Source organism: Myotis brandtii, unplaced genomic scaffold (assembly GCF_000412655.1).
Source record: "Myotis brandtii unplaced genomic scaffold, ASM41265v1 scaffold276, whole genome shotgun sequence".
NCBI lineage: Eukaryota > Metazoa > Chordata > Mammalia > Chiroptera > Vespertilionidae > Myotis > Myotis brandtii.
The window spans coordinates 1114463-1138781 of NW_005360509.1; the positions used below are offsets into that span (position 1 = coordinate 1114463).

The 24319-nt window shown below is 37.8% G+C and overlaps 1 protein-coding gene across 28 annotated transcripts in view; it reads left to right on the plus strand.

The window, feature by feature from the left end:
- Positions 1-24319, plus strand: part of EPB41L3 (erythrocyte membrane protein band 4.1-like 3) — a 215555-nt gene that overhangs the window by 148911 nt on the left and 42325 nt on the right. For all 28 annotated transcript variants that reach the window (XM_014541649.1, XM_014541638.1, XM_014541645.1 and 25 more), the window contains 3 exons: positions 15122-15226; positions 16875-16917; positions 22531-22606. In XM_014541649.1, the coding sequence (XP_014397135.1) occupies positions 15122-15226; positions 16875-16917; positions 22531-22606 (224 nt within the window). The remainder of the gene's footprint in view (positions 1-15121; positions 15227-16874; positions 16918-22530; positions 22607-24319) is intronic.

Consider the following 24319-nt stretch of genomic DNA (forward strand, 5'->3'; position numbering starts at 1 on the left):
CTTTATGAGATTATTAACTATAAGTAAGCTCATTAAATATTGTGACTGCTACAGAAATACGAATTCAGTTTTAGAAAGGCTTTTAAGTAGCAGAACTAGTTGCACACTTGATAATTAATTCTCCAATCTGCTATCCACATGTTTATCTTTCTATTTTGCTATAGTTAAGGAAGAGGGAATATTTTTCTTGCTTATCCAGGAGTTTTAAATAAAAACTTAAAAAGAGAATCCAGGTGACATTCATCAGAGACAGATCCCCCGTGGCCAGTGTGACTCAGTTGGTTGGGTGTCATCCCGTGCTCCAGGAGGTTGCTGGTTCGATTTCCGGTCAGGGCACATGAGTGGGTTTCGGGCTCATCCCCAGTAGGGGATGTGCAGGAGGCAGCCGATCATGTTGGGCTCTCACATCAACGTTTCTCTTTCTCCCTCCCTCACCCTTTCTCTCTCTCTCTCTAAAAATCAATTTTAAAAAGACCTACTAAGCAGGTAGTGTGAAGATGCAAGTCTGGTGACACCTTGGAGATCAGGCTGCTCTAATGCAGTTGAGCAGAGGGAGGTCCTTAAACACCATGATCTGCTTTATGTGTGCCATTTCAATATGACGGTGTATCCGTGATTATCAATGAAAGTAATGGAGTACATCCATGGTTCAAGACCACTTGACCCTTGAGGACAACCTGGGAAATTTTTCAGCAAGTTAATCTGCAACATTAGAGCTAGAATTTTAAAAACTAATAGATCTTTTATTTGTGGAAATAAAATACTGTTTTCTTGCAAAAAATTGGACTCCCCCCACCCTAGATCAGGCCAGAGCAGATTATACTCACGTGGTAGAAAAATATAAATAAACTTGTTATGAACAAATTTCAAAGGTCAGGGCGGTTTTTGAAGAGTTTTGAAACAGGAAATCAACCTCAGGTGCATTTACTTAGCTTGATTTTCTTTCCTATTAAAAAAATAATATTCCTACTCTATGCCAGGCACCGTGGGACGTGCAGGGAACCTAAGGGTGAGTTTAAACTGCTTACCTGAGAGGCTAACACTAACATTACTCAAATCATAATACCAACCCATATAAAATTGCCACCATGACAGGTGCAGAGCAGGAGCTGTAAAAACGTTCTCTGAGATTTGACCTAGTCCCGGAGGTCACAGGGGGAATCCTGAGGAAGGGGTACCGGAGTAGAGACCTAAAGGATGGGCAGGTGCCCTGGCCAGTGTTGCTCAGTTGGTTGGGCATCTTCCCGTGCACCAAAAGGTTGCAGGCTCCTTCCCGGTAGGGGGCTGGCAGGAGGCAGCCGGTCAATATTCCACTCTCACAACAATGCTTCTCTTTCTCTCTCCCTCTCCCTTTCTCTCTCTCAAATATTTTTTAAAAATAAAGAAAAGGGTTGGCAGGAGGACTATTCCAGGATGTGAAAATCGCAGGTGCAGGAGGAAGCCTCGGGGGAGAGGGGCTGAAGGGAGCAGGAAGGCTGAATGATGGAGTGCAGAGAGCAAGGGTGGCGACTGTGGTGGGGGAGACTAAAGAAGAAGCAAGCAGGGCCTTCCCGGCCATGAGGGGATCCTACCACATTCACACTGGCCATCTCTGTCCCAGAGTGGCTCTCATTACTAAATCTGATGGCCACATACTCGTCTTCCCGTGGACTTACTCTCTCTGAGAATTTTTTTAACATGAAAACAAAAGTTAAAGTAAATTTGATACACTTTTGAGGGTGACCGTCTTGGAATTTCACTTCACATCCTACCAGGCATCCTAGATCTAGGAATTTTGCTTCCGCTCCACAGTCCTCGCTAAACCAGGTGAGAGCAGGCAGGACTGGTGTATGGGACCAACATCAAAAGAAGGGGGATCAGCATCACCTGAGTCCCTAGGAACGTTGGAAAGTCCCTGGTCCTGAATCTCCCTGGTTCAACCCTGAGCACAGATAAGCTCCAGGGAAGATAATGGCTCTCCTGCGAGCATAAGAAAAAGCAGAATAACATGAAAAAAATGTGTGGTATTTTTCTTTTTGCTTGAAGAGAATGTTTTAAGTTTTCCTGTAAATCAAAGAATTGTTGTTTATTAGGTCAAATGGCTGTACCTACTTTAAAAGCAATTTGTCTTCTTAATTCAGTTTGCCTTATCGTTTCAATTTTTCATGTAATTTACTTGCCATTTCTAAATGCTATTCATTCATGCCTTTAAAAAAACAAACAGCCATCTCCCACTCAGCTAAACGAGTTCTGGGGAGGCTGAAGGGAGGCTGCCTTCATGTTGCTCCAGGTTCTTTTAATTCCGCTGACCTGAGGAGAGCGGGCTGAATGACCAGGTTTTAGAATTAGGACCAGGCCTCCCTTCTAAGCAGGGTGAGCAGCCTCGTCCGCACACCCACCCCTAGATGTGGGGACCGACAGGCAAAGAGGATTAGTGCTGGCTTGTCAGGACTGTGAGCTCAGGCAGCATTAAATCGGGATCCCCTGATAAAGTGGTGTCAGAAAACAGTATCAATTGTTGACATGTAGATCCAGCTGTAGCCCACAACGGTTCTTTGGGGTATTAAATGTGCAAGAAAAAGTTGAATAAAATGTATATAGAATCAAAATATTTAATAATTAAAAAGGCCTTTTCCCCTGTCTACTGGATTTTAAATTCTAATCCAAATTATGATATGCTCAGACGAAGACAAGTCTATTGTATCATTTAAAGTGTGATCACCGCTGAAACTGGTTTGGCTCAGTGGATGGAGCGTCGACCTGCGGACTCAAGGGTCCCGGGTTCAATTCCGGTCAAGGGCATGTACCTGGGTTGCGGGCACATCCCCAGTGGGAGATGTGCAGGAGGCAGCTGATTGATGTTTCTGTCTCTCTATTTCTCTCCTTTCCTCTCTGTAAAAAATCAATAAAAAATATATTTAAAAAAAAAAATAAATAAAGTGTGATCACCTATTCTACTTTTTATCAGGCATTTATTTATATTTCATTATATGTCTTTCATAGATTATAACATTTTAAGTTAAAAGCTTATATTTAATCGGTGAAATGATACATAGTTGACCTTAGAACAATACCAGTTTAAACCATACATATCCATTTTTTCTCAATTTTTTCAATCAACACTATAAATGTATTATCCTTATGATTATAGAATGCCTTTCTATAGCTTACTTTATTATAATAATGCATTATATAATAATATAACATACAAAATATGTGTTCATCAACGGTTTAAGTTATTGGTAAGGCTTCTGTCAACAGTGGGCTATTAGTAGTTAAGTTTTGGGTGTGTCAAAAATTATATGTGCCCTGACCGGTTTGGCTCAGTGGATAGAGCGTCGGCCTGCGGACTCAAGGGTCCCAGGTTCGATTCCGGTCAAGGGCATGTACCTTGGTTGCGGGCACAATCCCAGTTAGGGGGTGTGCAGGAGGCAGCTGATCGATGTTTCTCTCTCATCGATGTTTCTAACTCTCTATCCCTCTCCCTTCTTCTCTGTAAAAAATCAATAAAATATATTAAAAAATTATATGTGAACTATGGACTGCGCGAGGGGGCAGGGGAAGGGGAGGGGATTGGTACCCTCTAACCCCTGTGTTCAAGGCTCAACTGTAATTACATTTTTATATTAAGTGAGTAGCTTATATAATAACCCAGACGTTCTTTCCCTTGTTAGGGCAAGGATCACTCACAGCCTTGCCCTAAGAAGAGAATAAAGGGGTTGGTGGAAAGGACACAGGTTCACTTCGTACATCTCTTTTTAAGCAATGACAATATATTCTTACATTCTCTTGATCATCAATGAAATAGATTTGAATAGTGACAGTGCTGCAAATCTATACTTAGTAAATTGACTTTTTAAAAGTCATGTTTTTGTTGTCAATATTTGCAATGCCTACAGCTCTTTATTTGAACAAATTATAAATCACAATTTGGTGGGGGTTGTGTGTGTGTGTGTGTGTGTGTGTGGTTTGGGTTGTTTTGGTTTTTTTGCGAATTGCCTTAGAAAACATATTAAGTGCTTCCTCTCACAGGAAAAAATTTCTCTGAGCTTTACGTCATTGAGAATTAGGTACTATGGTTATTTTCCACGATGGAAGTTTAAGTTTGTCTCTCTTTCAAACATTCCTCTTTCTTTGGCTTCCCTTTCTGCATTCATTTTGCACACATTGGCTTAGCGATCTGAATCCTTAGCAGATTAACAGCAGGAAATGTTGTCTGACAGTTCGCTGCCAACGTCTCATATGTGTGATGTGAAACTCTTTGTAAAAACCAGGCCCAATGTTTTTGTTGGCCAAGAAGAAGCATGCTTCAGTGGGAAGCTATTATCTTCCACGGTGCATGTCTATGAGCACAGAAGTCTAATTTCAAATAGAGGCTGAAATTGCTACAACAAATGAAGGCAGAAACAGATTGTGGCTGAAAGGAAAAGGCCTCTTTTGAAAGGCTTACTGTGTAAAAAGGGACTCTTCTCATGTATGTGCTAAAATGATTTGTGCACTGAATCTCACTCAAAACATAGGTCGACTCCATTGCATTTGAACAATGCATTCTTGTTTTGGCAGTGTTGTATGCAATATATAGGATAATATATAACTACCTTATATTTTGGTGTAGGATGTACCAAAATGTGCCGATATACCCAATACCTATTAAAAACCATTTGTGTGTGTGTGTGTGTGTGTGTGTGTGTGTGTGTGTGTAAAAGATAACTGAGTATACACTGATTTCTGAGAATACAATTTTCAACAATTTTCTCAATTTAGTGAATTTTGTTTTTCATGAGAGAAATGGGATGACTTGTTTTCTATGATTTCACTACAGAGAAGAAATAAATTTTCAGTAGCATGTCAGTTTCCATACCAAATTTCAGCATTATAAACCCTAAATTTCTTTGGTTCCTTCTCAAAAAGGCCTACTAATAACCACATTTAGTGGTTATTGCTTCCCATGAGCTAGGCAATATCGCTCTCCTGTGCTTTATCTTTAGTGCAACAATTATGAGTGACTACTAATATCGTTTCCATTTTATAATGAAGACAGTGAAGCTGAGAAAGGTTAAATAACTTGTCCAGCCTCACAGAGCCAGCTAGTTGTACAACTGGGGCCCACCTTCGGGGCTTCTGATATATGTATATCTCACTTAAAACAGAATGGTGGGAAAACAAATTTTAATCGGTAGGGAAGTCTACTTTAAAGATGTTTAAATAATACTAGGTGAATTATCTCTAGATAATTTAGACATGGAAATCACTGTTTTGTTTTAAAACTTATCTGGACCAGGAAGAAGAAAAACAAAACAAAATTTTAAAAAGTGGCAGAATAATTATTGATCTACTTATGAATGTGTGAAAAAAATCATCATGGTTTCCTGAAAAGCTGATTCCTCATGAATTTAAAGAAAGGCCTGACAATATATGTAACATCTGGACTGAAGAAATTTGATTTCTGCCTCTCATGTCAGTCCTCTACGAATATGCTGCCTGGATCACATTTGGGATTAGTTCATAGGCTGGAAGATCCCATGGAGCCCTGCCCCTGTAGACATGGGTCCTGGCAGTAGTGGTGTGGATAATGGACTTTCTGCTGTGCCTATTAAACTTGACATTGAAAGTACACTTGACCCAGAAAGTGCAGAAAGGAAGTAAACGCATGTTAGGCAGCTGGTGCCATGTTCGGTCTTAGACCTTCCTGGCCTCAGACCTCCTTAAAGGGTTTATGCACTGTCGTCACGGATCAGGCAACATCATCTTTGTTCCTGGGTTGACCACAGACTGTTGGTATTTTCCAAATGTGAATTAAAAAAAAATTTCACTCTCCACTTAAATTTTAGGGAGGACGGTGTTAGAATGTTTTTCTATCAAGAATCTGACCAAGAAAAAGGAAAACCCAGGAAAATATGACTTAAACAGAGGCTCGGTGTCTGATTTGGGCTCAAGCTCTGGCCTCAATATAGTTTGCTGAGCTCCTCAGATGCTCCTAAACTCCACATAAATTGTGGTGCAATCATTTAGAAATAAAGAGAATTCCAGTTGACCTTTAAAAGTGAGGAAAATGGAAAATCATTCAGTGTGGAAAATGCAATTAGGGAAGGAAGCATGGGGAAAAAATGATGGCCTTTTACTTCAAGATTCATCCAAGATGATGTGAGGAGAAATTCTTTCTTTACGTTCATGCTAGTAGCATGTAATTAGCACATATGCCGAATGCCTGCTGTATTTGGGACACTCTATCAGGGACATTAAGAAGGGTGAATAGTTACTGTCCTCAGGAAGCAGAAATAGGAGTTCACAAAATAGAGAATACATGGAAAAATATTATTTCCAAAAGAAAACCCATGGTCTATTTGAGGAAGATAATGTGATGGAAAGAATAAGGACCTATAGTGGTAACACTCCCTCACATGACAAAATAGCTGAAGTAAGGGTACGAAAGTGCTGTCGATTTTCCTGAAAGTCCTCAGTGTCATCTGTATTTCCTTGTATTAACATGAGCGGTCTAAGCCTAAGCCATATAACAGGAGGCTTTTTGTTCTTTCATTTTTCAGGGTGATAGTTTAAAGAAATGCACACATACATTCTGAGGGGCCTGAAAGATGTACACACATCCCGGCCTTCCACCCCCCACCCCCAAGAAGTAGGAACTGCTGATTAGCGCCTGTACTCAGGCACAAAGGCTGCCTCATGTTCTTCATGATTGCACTGCTCTGGATAGATAAGGACAGTTACCCATCTTCTAAGGCCGTGTTGTTATACTTGCCTTTGCACATTTCTCTGATTTCAGCGGTTAGCCTTTGCTGGAGGAGAGCCTCACAGGCTGATTCAGCTGTCGGAGACTGAAGGAAAACACATTCTGTTGAAGTCTTGGTACAACTTGTGCTTCCTGCTTCTGCACTCACTGTCTGAAGCAGGGATGAAGAAGTGATTTCCAGGGACTTGAGCATCGAGGCAGTGCTCACCTGGGAGAATGCCTGACCTGTGTAGCTGTCTCCAGGTCAGCTGTAACCCTGAGAGCTCCTCCCTCGGTCCCTGCCTGGGCTCACTGCCCTGCGTTAGCTCCTGCCAGTCACTTCTCTACCCTGCTAGCGAGTGGCTAATGCTTCTGCTCTATTACAAAAGAGGGGATCCAGACATTAATTAATCTGCCTGGATCATTCTTTAGTCATGTAGCAGGTTCTTGAGTAAAAGTTTACATTTTAGCTCCATAAAGGGAAAATGCCCGTCTTAAAAACACAAAATTTACAATTAAAAACACTTCTATTTCATATACAGTGTGGAGCAAAAGTACCTTTACAGTTGTTTGCTCTCATTTGTATCATTTTATTTCAGCATTTGGCTCATTATCATTTTTTGAGAACTTAAAAAATTTGTTGAAATGGGTATCTTAAGATTTTAAGAGTGTGTGTGTGTGTGTGTGTAAATTTATAATGCAGCTATGAGTGTGTTGGGCCTAAACTAAATCTGAAAAAGTTACACATTTTCTCAGAAACATTGCTTTAGAGACCTCACATTTAAGAATGTTTGTCATAAATGTAATTTAACCTAAAATGTACCTGACAACTTACAACCATACTCAAATAAATCTTCTGGGATCTTAAAAACATGCAGATGCCTTGGGCCCGACTTCAGATATTTTCATTTATCGGAACTGAGGTGGGTTCCTGGGCACCATTTTTTAAATGCTTCCAGGGTCCACAGTCGAAAACGAATAGTTTAAAAATATTTCTTCTATGACATTGATTATGATATGTTAGCAAGAAAAATCTTATGTAAAGTTTCATCAGGGTACCTTTTTAATCTCTTAATGGTATTTGACCAAAATGAGCGTCCGTGAAAGATTAATTGCAGGAGGCATGGTGCCGCTGGGAATGCCTTTATAGCCAGTAGGGATATCAGGTGAGTGCGCAGAGACAGCTGTGATATAAGGGATATAAGGCCGACTGTGGAAAGTGCCCTCTTGGTGCTATAAAGTGCTGTAATGTCCAAAGTAGAGAGAAATCATGTTTGGCTGGGAGGAGGGGAAATGCTCTAAAGAAGTGGCTCTGAGAAGCTTTGTGAAGAAGGATGAGAGAGACTTGACAGGCAGTAGGCAAGGCAGAGCATTTGGGCACATTTAGAGCATCATCTGGATGGGTAATACTTGTGAGGGATTGAAACACATCAAACCTATTTCAACCCATGAGTTCATAGCGATAGTACAAAAAAAATCTAATTGGTGACTATTGGACGATGCTAAAGAGCCAACTCATTATCTATCTTGAAATTGCATAAAGGGAAAGGAGTGAGCATTTTTCCTGAATTTTGTCATCAAATTGTGTCACTGGATAAAAAAAATTCTGGCAAAGTATCTCTTTATAGACACACTCCAGCTAATAAAGAGAGGGGGAATGATTAGTATTAGAATATTCCCATCTTGCAACCTCATCAGTGATTGCTGATATCACAAAAAAGGCAAGGTTCGCTTTATGCCTGCTGATAAAATTACACAGTATCACTTATGAAAATCAGTTAAATCAGAATCTGATCAAGCTTCTAGATTTAACTACCATTTACAGGAAATATAGGAGGCAGAAGAATGAGTTAAATTACACCATGGAGATGCAAACAGCAAAGTGTAGACTGAGGGAATTATAAGCAAATGGTTTGGTCTCTTAGACAAATTAATTTCAAGGGGAAAACCAATATAAAGGGGGAATTTGCAGTGTATGAACTTACCAAACAAACTGAAAAAAAAAGGAAAGGAAATAATTGGGGAAGTTACAGTACCGGTTAGGTCAGTGGTTCTCAACCTTCTGGCCCTTTAAATACAGTTCCTCATGTTGTGACCCAACCATAAAATTATTTTCGTTGCTGCTTCATAACTGTAATGTTGCTACTGTTATGAATCGTAATGTAAATATCTGATATGCAGATGGTCTTAGGTGTACCCTGTGAAAGGGTCGTTTGACCGCCAAAGGGGTCGTGACCCACAGGTTGAGAACCACTGTGCTAGGTATTTGATAACATGAACGACTAATTGCTAATTTTGTTTAGATTTGATAAAGGTATTGAGATTACATTTTTTAAAGAGTAGAGTTACATACTAAGACATATCTATATATATAAAAGCCTAAGAAACCGTTATGACCGGTCAACTGGTTGACTGTTTGATCGGTCACAATGATGTTCACTGACCCACAATTAACCTCCCATGGCCGGCCAACCTCCCGCATACCCTCCCCCTGGATGGCCAACCTCCCTTGGTCCCTTCCCCCGGCCAGCTTGCCCTGATCGAGACTGGGCAAGACGGCCTCGATTGGCCCCAATTGCTGGCCAGGTTGAGGGACCCCCCCCCCAACTGTGCACGAATTCGTGCACTGAGCCTCTAGTAAAGATAATATTATTGGCTGAGATGCTTCACAATTAATTGGGGGAGAGGGAGTTGAGTGGAACTATAGATGAACTAAGGTTGTAATCCTCAAGGCATTTGTTGAAACTGGGTTGTGAGTATGCAGGGTTTCATTACACTATATTTCAGTATGTTTGAAATTCCCCATATGAAAATATGTTAAAATTAATTTTTAAAAATTGCTTCTCTAAGTGGACAAGTAAAAATAAACATGTTAATACAAACTTTCCACATGATGCTGGTTAATGACCCAGTGTTTTTACAGTGTTTTAAGAACCAGTGTTTTACAAACATTTTTGTAAAAATCTTGAATGACCTTTGACTTGTAGGAAGTTTCATTAATGCTGCAGAAAAGCTTATTTCAACTGCTGTATTTGAGTGGCGATGATAGACATGTCCTCTTGAATTTAGTCCAGAGAAAGCCTCTGAACCTTAGCTAATGAATACATCATTTCAGTGGTTAGTAGTTTGGATTACTGGGTTGGGCAGTGCAGCTCATGAGGAATCGCTTTGATCTGTTGCCCTGCTCCTGTTCCTTACCAAATCTTGGTTTAGCTTGCAGGCATTTTAGACGTGATGTTCCTGTGTGTGTGTGTATACACCTGGAATGCAGGAGGATGGTAGCCTATCCTAGAGGTTGTATGTGTTGTGACTTATGTTATTTAATTTTTTTAAATCTTTGCTCCTAACAAAATTTTTAAGCAAAGTAAAATCATTTGGAGTTTAATTTTATTTAACCTTTTAAAGTATTTGATACATTATTTTTATTAACAATTTAAAATAAGACATTAAGTATTTTTGTCATTTACCTTTTTAATTAATAGACTTTTTGAGCAATTTTAGGTTTACAGAAAAATTGAGCAGAAAATTCTCATAAAACCCTCACACTGCCCTCTTCCTCTTCTCTCTTTCCCTATTTTTAACATTTTGCTTTAGGGTGCTGTATTTGTTACAGTTGATGAACCAGTATTGGCACATGTTATTAACTGAAGTCCATAGTTTACATTAGGGTTCACTCTTTGTGTGGTACATTCTATGGGGATTTTGACAAATATATAATGACATGTATCCACCATTATGGTATCATACTAAGTAGTTTTACTGTCCTAAAAATTCTCCGTGCTTCATCTATTTATCCCTCCTTCTCCACGTAATCCTAACAACCACTGATCTTTCTATTGTCTCCATAGTTCTGCCTTTTCCAGAATGTCATATAGTTGGAATCGTACAGTTTGTAGCTTCTTCAGATTGGCATCTTTCATTTAGTAATCTGCATTTGAGGTCCCTCCATGTCTTTTCATGGCTTGATAGGTCATTTCATTTTTGTGCTAGGTAATATTCCATTGTCTGGATGTACCTCAACTTATTTATCAATTTACCTAATGAAGGACATCTTAATTGCTTCCATGTTTTGACATGTTGAATAAAATTGCTATAAACATTTGTGTACAGGTTTTTTCTATGTACATAAATTTTCAACTCTTTTGTGTAAATATCAAAGAACTTGATGGTTAGATCATATACTAAGAGTGTGTTTAATTTTGTAAGAAACTCCTAAACTGACTTCCAAAGTGGCTGCACCACCAGCCACTTTTATTTCCACCAGCAAGGAATAAAAGTTTCTGTTCCTCCACATCTTTGTCAGTATTTGGTGTTGTTTGTATTTTGAATTTTAGCCATTTAATAGGGTATCTTGTTTTAATTACAATTTTTCTAATAACATATGATGTTGGAACATCTTTTTTTAATTGTTTAATTTATTGATTTTAGAGAGAGGAAGGGAAGGAAGAGAGAGACCCGGAGAGAGAAACATTGATTTGTTGTTCCATTTATTTATGCATTTGCTGGTTGCTTCTTGTATGTGCCCTCACAGGAGACGGAACCAGCAGCCTTGATGTATCAGGATGATGCTCTAACACAGTGGTTCTCAACCTGTGGGTTGCGACCACTTTGGCGGTCGAACGACCCTTTCACAGGGGTCGCCTAAGACCATCCTGCATATCAGATATTTACATTACAATTCATAACAGTAGCAACATTACAGTTATGAAGTAGCAACAAAAATAATTTTATGGTGGGTCACAACATGAGGAACTGTATTTAAAAGGCCAGAAGGTTGAGAACCACTGCTAACCAATTGAACTATTTGGCTAGGGCTGATGTGAAACATAACTTTTCATGTGCTTATTTGACATCTCCTTTGGTGAGGTGTATATTCAGATTTTTTGCCCATTTTTAAATTTGGTTGTTTTCTTATTATTGAATTTTAAGAGTTTTTTGTGTATTTTGGATACCAGTCCTTTATCATACATGTATTTATTTGCAAATATTTCCTCCTAGTCTGTGGCTTGTCTTTTTATAACCTTAAACTTTTTCTCTTTTGATGTACTTCTTTTAACACCCAATAACTTCATAAGTCAACTTGGAATTTTTTTCATTTAAAATAAAGAGCAAATTAAAATAATTAAAAATGAAAGTTGTTTAAATTTGCTGAGTTTATTATTCTTAGGATATATAAGGCCTTTCAGATTGCTGGGCTGCAATAACCTCATTTACTCTATCAGAAACATAAATGCAATTTTTCAATAAAGAGGGTGCAAAGAAGACAGTCCACCATTGTTTGGTTTTCTTGGAAAGGGAAAAACAACCTTTCAGGTTTGACTGTTAATAGTGAATATAGTTCCATGAACTGCAAGTGCCTTTGAGTCAGAGGCATGTCTTAAAAACTTGTAAGAAACAGCAAACAAGCCTAAAAAATGTTAGTCTAGTCAGGCTGGTGTGGCTCAGTGGTTGAGCACTGACCCATGAACCAGGAGGTCAAGGTTCAATTCCTGGTCAGGACACATGTCTACCATTCACTGGCAGCATCTTTCTCATCACAGTGTGCAGAAGTGTGCTGAAGCTGCCTCTGGGCTCCATGGTATGGTTTGCCATGAGCAAAGGGGGCCAGTATAGCCTCAAGCTCATGATCGCCTTGCTCCATCGAGTCTTATATCCTCACTCAAGAATGAGAAAATAAAGGCCCAAATATCTTAACACATTGCGTACCAGTTTTATTACTAACTTGACCCAGTGACCAGATAAGTTTCTATTGAACGAGTATAAAAAAACGTTTTACAAAGTATCATACTTTAAAAAGATATTAGCTTGTAAGAACATGTAATAACTTCAAAATGCAATGGGTATTCAATTTTAAGGCGTGCCTTTAAAATTTATGTAAAATACTGTGTAATATGAAAACACGAGAATGCTCGTGATCCGCCCGCAATGTGTTTAAAAGGCTTTTCTAATGTCATCCAGCTAGCTGCTTGATTGTGGTGGTGATATTTAGCAGATAGGAATTTCATTGTTTACATATAACCATCAAAAAACATCTTTGGTATGAAGAATGCACCACTAAGAGATTGTCTTAAGAATTGTTCTTAAGATTTAATGTATTAACAATGACAGATATGAAGATTGATAAACTGTGCATGCCAAAATAATAAGTACATATTCAGGAAAAGTGTTTAAAATATTCAGTAAGACAAAATCTATTCTGGTCAGGAGGTAACTATGAGTCATTAATAGAAATCAAATTGTGAGAAGCCAGAAAACTAAGAGCCACATAGAATAGTGGTCTGTGCTTGATCTAATCAATGTCACCTGTTAGACAAAAGGAAAAACACAGCAGCCAGAAGATAGCTAATGAAAACAACGCCCAAGGCAGCTGATGACATTAAAAAAAAGTCCTCCAGTGAGGGCCTGGCTGTGGACTGCTGGGTCAGAGGAGATGGGAGAAATGTGTATTTATTTGTGTTTGTTTTGTTTGTTTTTACTCATTGGGAAAGTACTTTGGCCAGACACTGATGTGTATTTGTGCGGTGTATGTGTAAATATTGTGGTCTAGCTAAAGCAAATTAAGTAGTAAGCAGGAAATTGATAGCTAAAGAAAGGGTGCATTGACACCATAAGAAGTGATATATGTGCTCCTACAGCAAAAATGCCTAGTTCTACATTGCATGCTCTGCCATCTGTCAGTCACTTAGGCTATAATAGCTGATGTTTGTGAAGTGCTTGATATGTGCTATCACTGGACCACATTTGAGTACATTATTTTATTTTAATGTCAATCGTTTCAAAAAAGTAGGCAGTATCGTACACATTTTTCAGAAGGTAAAACAGAGAAGTTCACATACCTGCAAGAGACATAATGAACACTCAAACCCAGAGTTACCTGTTTAAAACTGCCTCTCTCATCTAACTTCTCTGAATCTCTGTGTTCTTATCTGGTAACTGGAGATAATACCAATAGAAGCATTGGAAGAACCAATTTTTTTGTAAAAACTTTATAAATTGCTGAGCATTATTCAGAAATAATATGCTATTATCTATAAACAAGATTAAAACCAGTGAGCAGCATTTCATTATCATCCCACTTATTTCTATCCGTTGAACAATGTTATGTAGTTTTGCTAACATATAATTTATTTTCATACATGGTTAACATTTCTTCAAATACATCATTGATTATTTAGCAAGCTACAATTAAAGCTTTACTTTTCTGTCATAAATGTATCCTTTTTCATACATGGGTAACATTTCTTCAAATACATCATTGATTATTTAGCAAGCTACAATTAAAGCTTTACTTTTCTGTCATAAATGTATCCTTTTTCCTAAATAGTTATGTTTGAGGGGACTAAGTAATTAATTTCCAATATAATTATGGTTACATAGTAATACACACCACTTAGGGGTCTTCTGAATACTTATTATTTTGGCATGTACATTGTTGATCAATTTTCATATTTGTCATTGTCAATACATTAAAACTTAAAGACAAATATGCTTAATGTATTAGATTAGAAATCTTGGTACTACACACAAAAAAAATTAGTTTAGCTTAATTGTTGCCAGTTAATTCATTTTAAAATCCAAGGCCATGTTGGAAGACCTTTGAAGGATTAGATGAATATGATAATTGTGTATCACAGTAAATTAAACTGATGGATTTCCTCCCCCATATGACTACTTTTTTCCTTTCTCCAAATGTCTGCCTAATGGCCAAAAATATAACATATACATTTACATATTTTATTTATAAATGATAACTAAAACCTTTACATGTAATGGACATTTTGTTATATTGAGTAGGAAGAATGTTTCTCAAATTAGGAGAATATTGAATACTGTAATACAAAACTGAGGTTTGTAGCAAAAAAAACAAACAAAAATAATGAAGTTAGTTTAACAGGCTTTGAATTCATAGCTATAATTTTTAAGTAAGGATTGATAAGGGAAAGTTTTAAGGGGAGGTCTAAGACAAGGAATAGGGTTCATTCTTCTCAGGCTCAGAATCTGGTAATATGGGAATTAAGTTGGGGTTTGTTGAAACATGGCTTTTGTTGGTCCTTGAATACTCTCCTTTACTGTTGGGATTTTTATATTTCACAAGATATTTGGGGCCTCCAAGCACCACATCATTCCCAGCTACTTATGTTAGAAATTATCTTCAGGTTAGCTGTACTTACTCAGGGACCTTGATGATTTCTTGTTTATTGTAGGGACAGGCTGTTGCAGGTGTAGATCCACTTAACTGAGCCTTTGTCTTAGTGAAAAAGGAGATGGTGAAGTGTGCTCACACTTGGTCCTCCATCCATCACTTACTGTATAGTTACAGCAAGCAGGATTTTAAGATTTGCCTCTTTTTATTCATGGCAGTTGAGGGAACTTTGTTGAGTGTGTTGACTTCTCTTTATGTTCTGTTTTCCATAGAAACGCTCCAGAGGCCAAGTGCTGTTTGATAAAGTATGTGAACATCTGAACTTGCTAGAAAAAGACTACTTTGGGCTTACGTATCGAGATACTGAAAACCAGAAGGTGAGTAACTGAAAGCAGTGCAAAATACTAGGGCTTGAGCTGCTGCTCATTACTGCCAGAAAGTGAACTAGAATTGAATTGGTAAATCTACCCCACCTCTCCTCAAACTCCCACATTTACTACTGTGAGTCCCTAAATGCTACTGATCACCTTATTTCTTCATAAAGGAAATTATTAACTGCTTCCTTTAATCTCGAATATTGTGGAAACCATAAGACTATGTTTCTCTTCAGCTGTTTATGGTTCCAGGAAAGCATTTTATATGTGGCTTTTTTGTGATGATGTATTTCAGTATATATCATCTGATATATGAGCCAATGAAAATCAAATACATTGATACTTATATAGAAACCATGCTCGAGGCTGCTCTCCTATTCTTAATTCATCTTATTATGCTTTCTTATTCTTGCCAAATCAGAATATGAGATGAGTTGTTGGCTGACCTGACACTTGTCTCATGTAGTTAGTAGGTATTTAATGTTTAATGCAATACCTCTGTAGACTCTACTCTCTAATACCTGAACTAGTGGCCCGGTGCACAAAATTCATGCAGGGAGGGTGTCCCTCAGCCCAGCCTGCACCCTGGGACCCCTCGGGGGGTGTCTGACTGCCGAAATTCGTGCACGGGGGTGGGGGGGGGCTGTCCAGCCTGCAATCTGGAACCCCTCGGGAAATGTTCGACTGCCGGTTTAGGCCCGATCTTGCAATCCAGGACCACTGGCTCCTAATCGCTTACCTGCCTGCCTGCCTGATTGCCCCTAACCACTCTGCCTGCCGGCCTACTCTGCCTGCTGGCCTGCTCTCCCCCAAATCCCCCCACTGCCGGCCTGCTCACCCCCAACTGCCGTCCCCTCCTAGCCTGATCGCCCCAACCGCCTCTGCCTCAGCCCCGCCACCATGGCTTTGTCCAGAAGGTCTCCTGGTGTAATTAGCATATTACCCTTTTATTAGTATAGATAATGCAGTCTCTTCAGAGATTTACTTCATGAATCCCCACAACTACCTGAAAAACAAGGGAAAAGAAATTGTTTCCATTGTATTGGTGTAGAAACTGAGTCACAGAAATTTTGTTCACAGATGTTACATGTTTTGGTGGTGTGCACTGAATCATATCTCCTGGATTCAGTGGACAATGTCTAACTTCACTATCTGAGTGTTCTGATGAGGAAACTCTTACATCTCAAGCAAGCATTCATTTGTTAGGAAAGTTTTCTAAGTAGGTGCCTGAGAATTTGTAATCACCGAAGTCACTGTGTAGGACTGAATGGCTAGGATAACATTGTGTCAAATTACATGTATCTTTAGTTTATTCTAGTAATTTGTTTGAACATAAAATCCACTGGTTTTTGTTTTGGGTTTTTATCTACTCTGTTTCTCTGCTAGCTTGAGTCCCTGAAGTCATTGATTGTAAAAGAAAAGAACGTTGTTAGAGTGAATTGTGGACACCACATTTTTTTTCACTAGACCAGTGCCTGGACCCTCGCAGGACCTGGCAAAGGGGCAGCAGATGTGGGGGGAGGGCCCAGCGTGGAGGGCCTTCCAGCAGCCACTCACTCTCAAATACGCTGAGTGGGTGTCCCTGCCGGGTCAACATTAAGTCATGTTTACTCTTCTCTGATTCAAATTCAAGCTATCGTTTCCTTTTCAGAATTGGTTGGACCCTGCTAAGGAAATTAAAAAACAGATTCGAAGTAAGTTCTTTTGGATTATTATATGTGAAAATGTGAAGATTTTCTAAGAGTGGGGTTGTCTGAATTGGTAGCACATACTCGCATTGCTGGTGTGAATACAGTGTTTTGAAAAACAGAATAAAATCTCAAATTTTGTCTTTGGCAGGTTAGTCTAGCTCAGATCTTATTTTTGATTATCACAACTCAGAAGTAAAATAACTATGACTTTTGACTTATTCCCTTGCCTGTACACAGATGTGAAATGGGATTTAATCAAGTGATGCTCCAATTGGTACTTAATCATTTAAAAGTTCCCAACTTAATTATTACTGTTCCAAACTTTATTATTAAAAGTGAAGCAAAAGTAATAGTTATTTAATAATTTAGAAATGGAATAACAAGTGAGACTAAAGTTTACTGTGTGGTGACAACCTCTTTTCTTGGTCCCTAAAGACAAGGTGAGAAATGCATATTAGTGGATAAACCATTGCATGAGCAACTCAAAAAATTGAAATACAAGTAGCTAATAACTATTAAAAATGTGTTAAATCTTACTAACAATTAAATGCAAATTAAAATGAGGCATAGTTCACCTATTCAGAGTAACAAGAGATTTTTAAAGTTTAATGATACCTTGCGCCCTAGCCCATTTGGCTCACTGGATAGAGTGTCAGCCTACAGACTGAAGGGTCCCAGATTCAATTCTGGCCAAGGGCATATGCCCGGGTTGCAAGCTCAATCCCTAGTAGGGGGCATGCAGGAGGCAGCCAGTCAATGATTCTGTCTCATCATTGATGTTCTCTCTCTTCCCCTTCCTTTCTCCCTGAAATCAATAAAAATATATTTTAAAAAATAATAATAATGATAATAATACCTTGCACTGGCAATATGTAACCCAATTTGTAGAAATACAAATTGGTACAACCCTTTCAGAAGGCACTTTTTGAAAGTCTTTATAAAATTTAAAATGCACTTACTCTTTAGCCCCCTAATTTTACTTATAGAAATTTATTCAGCATATGCAGAAGAGAGGAAAATGCATGTACTGTATGAAAGTTCATTAGAATATAATTTGTAATAGCAGAAAACTAGAACCAACATAATTTATCCATTTATGAAGAAATTATTAAGTCACTCAGGGAATACCCATACCTTTAAATACTAAGCAGCTATTACATAGAATGAAGCAGAATAAATATGTCTTAGCTTTCATTAGTGAGACATTAATGAAACAAATCGTATTTTTTATTATTATAATATAAAAGTTTAATAATCTTGTGTGAAACCATTGACTGATATATTTAAATTAATTCTTCTTGGGAAATACACTATTCTTTATTATTTTTTAATTCTTCATTGTTTGAGACAAATCATATTTGTTTAAAAAAAGTTATGCATATAGAGGGGTGTGGAAAATTTTGGAAGAGCACAAAAGATATTAACAGTAAATACCTCCAGAAATGGCATTGCAGTGTTGGAGGGTAGAGAAAGAGGAATTTTAAAATGTTTATTTTTAACCTTTTTTTATTTTTTATTTTTAACCCTCTTGCTTTTACCATAAACATGGATAACCTTTATAATTTTAAATAACTACTTAGTGTTTTAAAGCAGTTATTTTTATCAGTCAAATCTAGATTAATTTTCCTGAACAACTAATTTTAGTTATTAATTTAAGACCAGCTTATTAATAACAACATTCACATTGAGTTTTCCACCGCTTACTATTAGAAGAGAAAAGAGATGTTTTAATACCTTTGAATGTGTGAGATATTAAAGTACACCAACTATTAATAAGAAGTAATTAGTAGTGAGCAGTTTGAAATGGTTTAATACTAGATAGTATCACAAAAGAAGAAAAAGCTCACTATACTTCTAGATATTAAAGAGTCTGCTGATTATTTATTACAACAATAACATCTTTACCACATTTTTGAGAAATTGGATGTATTCATTAACCAGAAACTTGATAATGAGTAGTTTGACAAGTAGCGATTGAAACCAGGGACAGCTATGAGTATGATAAGTAGGTGAAAATACTTTTTTTTGTTCCAGAGAGTCTGAATAAAAAATTTAAGATGATGACTGTATTCTAAGAATCTTTTCGTGGAGTTTTTCAAAGCAGATATGCTGAACATAGCTCCTAACATTTTATGTGCCTAGAGTCCTCTGTATTCCCCTAACTAATGAAATGCTGTTTTGTATTTGGGTGATTTATAGTTTCAGAGCACTTTGAAAATACATTAAATGTTCCACAATAAGTCATAATACTGTTATAAGAAAGGCTGTATAAGCAGTCAATTTTCTTTTCTTTGTTATTAGAATTTTTTTCCCTTAACTCTGTCTCCTACACTTCCTTTCTAAGGGGAGAAAGCTAAAGGGACAGTCGGAACATGGGATTTAAAGGGTATTTTCATCGTGCAGATCAGGCAGTGGGTGCAACTGCAGCATGAACTGAGTCTTGCAGATAAAGGAAGAAAGAGAAAGAAAAAGTTGGAATTTTTTAAAAAAGAATTTTATATTTTTATCTATATTCCTTATTGTTTTAATACACTAAAATGCTCTCTTTCCAAAAAATTTACATTCACCCAAGGCAGAGAAGTTTTTATCAAACCATTATACTTATTGAATCATCATCTCCTATTCCTAATACAAATGATAAAATATGTTTCCATCCTTTATATGCTGTGGGCCAGAGTATGTCTCCAGAAAGGAGAATGGCAGTCAAGTTGGTACAGATTTTCAGTTACAAATTTATGAGAAATAGGAAATTCTGAAAACAAAGAGTTCGTATGAAAAAATTCTAATTCTAGTCATCGTTTGTTCATATCTTATCTCAAAATATTTAAATATACCGCATTTTGTGATATGATTATGATATAATAATGTCATGATATAGAGAATACGATATATAGTAACTTACACTATAAATGCGGTATATTTAGAGATTTTTAAGATTTGGCAGGCAAAGAAGACTAAAATTTAATTTTTTTCATAAGGATGAGCTCTTCAGTTTCACAGTTTTCTATTTATTATAAATTTGTGATTTAAAATCCTATATCAGCATATAGGAGCATCATTTTAATGCGCTCAAGCTGTTCCCTTTTCTGTTTCTAACAGGGCCATCATCTGAGCAGATACAGGCAGTAAGCCTGTTCATTGCACAGTCATATCCTCCCAGTGTAGATGGTAGTTTTCTTAAAGTTTTTCACTGATTCAAAATAATGTCCTATAAAGCCTGGTAGTTATTTTGGGTTATACCTTAGGAGAGTGGATTCCTTAGAATTGGTGATTTTCAGTGTGGTCCCCATGACCACTGTATTAGAATCATAAGGAGGTTTATTAAAACCACAAGTTCCTAGGCCATATTCCAAATCTCTGGAATAAAATTCTCTGGCTGGAGCCTAGGAATTGACTTTTTTTCTTCTTTTTTTTTTTAACCCTCACCCGAGAATATTTTTTTTATTGATTTTAGAGATAGGGAAAGGGGGTGGGGGTGGGGGGGTAGAGAGAGATAGAGACATTGATGTGAAAGAAACATCTATGGGTTGCCTTCCCGTATGCGCCCTGACTGGGGCTTGAACCTGCCACCTTTTGGTGTACAGGATGATACTCCAACCTATTGAGCCACCTGGCCTTGGCAGGAATTATTTTTAATAAGCAGTTCAGATGCTTCTTAGGCCCACTACAGTCTGAAACTCACATTCCTGGATTGAGGATTTTTGCATTTAAATATTTTTTCTTACACTTTTATTCTTTTTAGTTTCCAACTTAGAATGCTTACCCTGAATTTATTATGAGAGTATTTAATTACATACATTGATAAACTAGTCATTGAATTCTAGGCATACTTTAAAAATTGTAAAAGAGTAATAAATCCATTTCCCATAACTAATTCATTAGTTTTAATTTCACTTGCTTGGGTGGTGGCGGGAGTAGCGGGTAGCCAGCTCTTTTTATGAACCTCACCAGTAGCAGGCATGGAAGGGACCCATTTGAGCAGGAAGTGAATAGAAATCAACAGTAAGGTAAAACCAAGTCAGACTATTTTTAGAATAACAAAGGGTCTTCTTTTGAGAACAGTGGGAAAATAATCACTAGAAGTATATTTGATTGACGGGTATTTTATGGCTTAGAATTCTTATAGCCCATGTTTCAGTTAATGTTCTAAGTGGTTTAAAAATAATATTTACCACCCAATTATACTTGGTCTTATGCCAAGTCCTTTATAAGACACTTCATGGTAGTGCCCTGCCATGGGGAACTTTAGGTGTAATATTAGTGGTAGTGTGACGAATAAACTAGAATAAATGAACCCAATGTAGGTAACCTAGACAGCTAAGTATTAGTCACATACACAAGAGACTAATGCAAAGAAAGAAGCTAGGATGTACAATACCGTCCCTTCTGAATGTTTGGGAAGGGCTCATAGAAAAAAAATGGACTTTCCAGAAGTTTCTTAATGGGCAGAGGGAGCGGTTGGAAGTCGTAGGAGAGTATTGACACTTAAGAGTTGAATTGGGGGGTCACAGACAGTGAAAGGAAGACTATGGCTACGTGAGGCATAGATGAAAGCCTCCCAGTACCGAAGCCAGGAGACTGGAGGGAATTTTTCACAAGCGGCCCTGCACCGTGGCACTTCTAGTGTGGTTGCTGGGTGGAGGGAACATATGGGTGCAGTGTCCCAGCAAAGGAGCACCCAGACCTCAGTGAATCACTGCATTCAAAGGCCAGAATAAAAGGACAGGATGAATATAAGCTAAAGGAGCGACCACATACAGATAACATATAAGAAAGAAGAAAAGGTTGGTTTTTCACCCTTATAATGATAAACCATACATGATTAGAGATACTATTACTAAATGGAGAGCTTAGGAAGGCTTAATAATGTTCTGAATGTACATGTGGGCTGTACAGAAGAGTAGGCACCTGTGAGGGGACGTATGGGGAGGCGGTCCATAGATGCCGCAGGATAAAGAACAGCAGCGTGTAAAGAGTGCCCGTTCAAGTCATGGGCTAAGAAGAAGGTGTGGAAATTGGTGATGCATAGTAAATACACTCAAGCATCTCTTTAATCAAAAAGTTCCCTGGGTAAGAAAAGATTTTCCCGCAGCCCATAGAGCAGCTCTCTTCTTAAATATTCATTACAACAAACCTTCCCCATAAAATAAAAATATCTTGAATAATCCCTTGACATGTGCTATAATGGTATTTGACCTGTAATAACAAAGCAGAAGGGACAGAGGAAGTGGGATTATGTCTATAATGTTGGTATGTGAGCTATCCGGAACTTCCCAGCAGTAGATCTACTCAGTTCCAGACTTGTCTGATTGAGGATTATCCGTGTTCACTTTTTCCCCCTCTTCCAAAGGCTTAACTTTGTTCCTGAGAAAGGGAGGAAGTACAGTCAATTTTCTCCCTAGTTAGAAGTGCCTGTAAAGGATTTGATTGGTGAGAAGATTAGAAGCTGGATGAAGTTTCAGACTTATCTGTGGATTTCATTTAACGGAGACTTTCCTGTTTTCCGTGGATGATCAAAATTTGCCTGGGTGTTAGAACCTGGAGTTAAGGTAGCTCTATCATAAGTATAAGGGGATTTTCTAAGGTTTTATGCTAATGTTTCTCTCATTTCTGCAGATGGTGCTTGGCAGTTTTCATTTAATGTGAAATTTTACCCACCAGACCCCGCCCAGCTATCTGAAGATATCACCAGGTACTTGACTGTAAAAAGGCAGGCTTCTTGGGAAAGTTGTGCTTCTCTTAAATTCTCCAGAAAAGAGCATGCTTACATTTGGTGACCTTATAATCATCCACAAATGGCAAACAACAGGCAACTGAATGAGAGCAAACATCTGATGAAAAGATCTGCCAAATCATAACTGTTCGTAGTTGAATCTTTGGTGCTAAGCCCATACTTCCCTCTGCCTGACCCTGGTGGGAAGACATGCAAAATTGAGATACTGTCATCCACCCACCACAGCCAAATTGGATGGGATTCAGCCTTAAATGATATAACCATTCTTAGTGCTCATGCTTCAAAACTTAGAGTAAAAAAATGTGTCTTTGGATGCTTATGCTTTTTATATAACCAATCTAGTACTTGACAGCCCTTAAAAAAAAGAAATCAGGCATACCTACACACACACATGTACATATGCAGATAAACATAAACACATGTACACTTAAGAGTTTATTTTCCATGACCTACAAAGGAAATGGTTAATTCCTTTTCACAAAAGAAGACATTAGGACAGGAATCCAATAAAACTATCCTGGCATGGTAACTGGGCTCTGAGTGTGAGAAGGTCCCTCTGTGAAATGGTCCCGGGTGCGATGCGCATCCTCGGCTTCTCTGCGTCCCACTTCGGAACCGACTCTCACTGTTTGGTAGTAAGTTTAGAGCCAGCCAGAGCGGTTTTGTGCAGTGTATGCTGAATCTTCTGTGTAAACCTCACCTCTGTGGGAGGTTTTTCAGAATAGGGAAATTACTCAGAAAGCTTCACTCTCTTGCTATGATTAAAAATAACTTAAGAGACATTTTAGGTAAAGGAGAGAAACTACTCCAGAGTATTTATTCTATGATTGCATTAAATTGGAAAATTTATAATTTCTTATTTTAAAATACTCCTGAATAATCTTGAGAACTATTCAGTTGTGGCTAATTTATGTCTGTGGAGCCTGTACACACCTGGGTTTGTAATTTAGTGCATGGTTGACTTATATCTACTGGTATAATGTGTGTAAAGCCCATAAAGTAATTAGACATTTTTACATCTGAATTACATGGAGTTTGCTTATATCATTAGCTTAAAGTCATATTTAGAGGGACCTTAAGACTTTTTCCTAGTCCTCAGCTTCATATTAGCAATTTATTTCTCATATGAAAGGTACAAGGTGTATTTTATTATTATACCTGTATGCTGGGCCATGAAAGATATTAAAACTTATCAATGGCAACACTTCCCTGGGAATCTCCCACAATTAGTTTTATATCTGTAAACCTTAAAAGCAAAATAACAAAGGAGATAGGTCAGCTATTAATGGAAATATTTTTATGTTATCTTGACAAAATTATTTGGAAAATGTTTTATAGTCCCCAAATCTAAAACTGTTTACTTATACTGATAAGATTCTGAGTTCTTAAGGTAGTAGTTCTTCAGTTAGTCTTCATATTAGTTGGGTCCTAGGAAATTATCTTTAAAAAATAAGAAGTTGAAACCGTTAATATCAAGAGACTACCTCACCAGGAATGTAGGAAATTGAGAGCAAAGTTTACAATGGCATAGCTGTTGAGTTACCTGAAATTTGTCTCAGTCATATGGCAAAATATCAAAATAAGATTTCCTTAAGTTTAGCTGGGACTTAATAATTATATTTAAGAACACCATTTTTATATTATAATACCCGCTCCCCCCCCCCCCCCCCC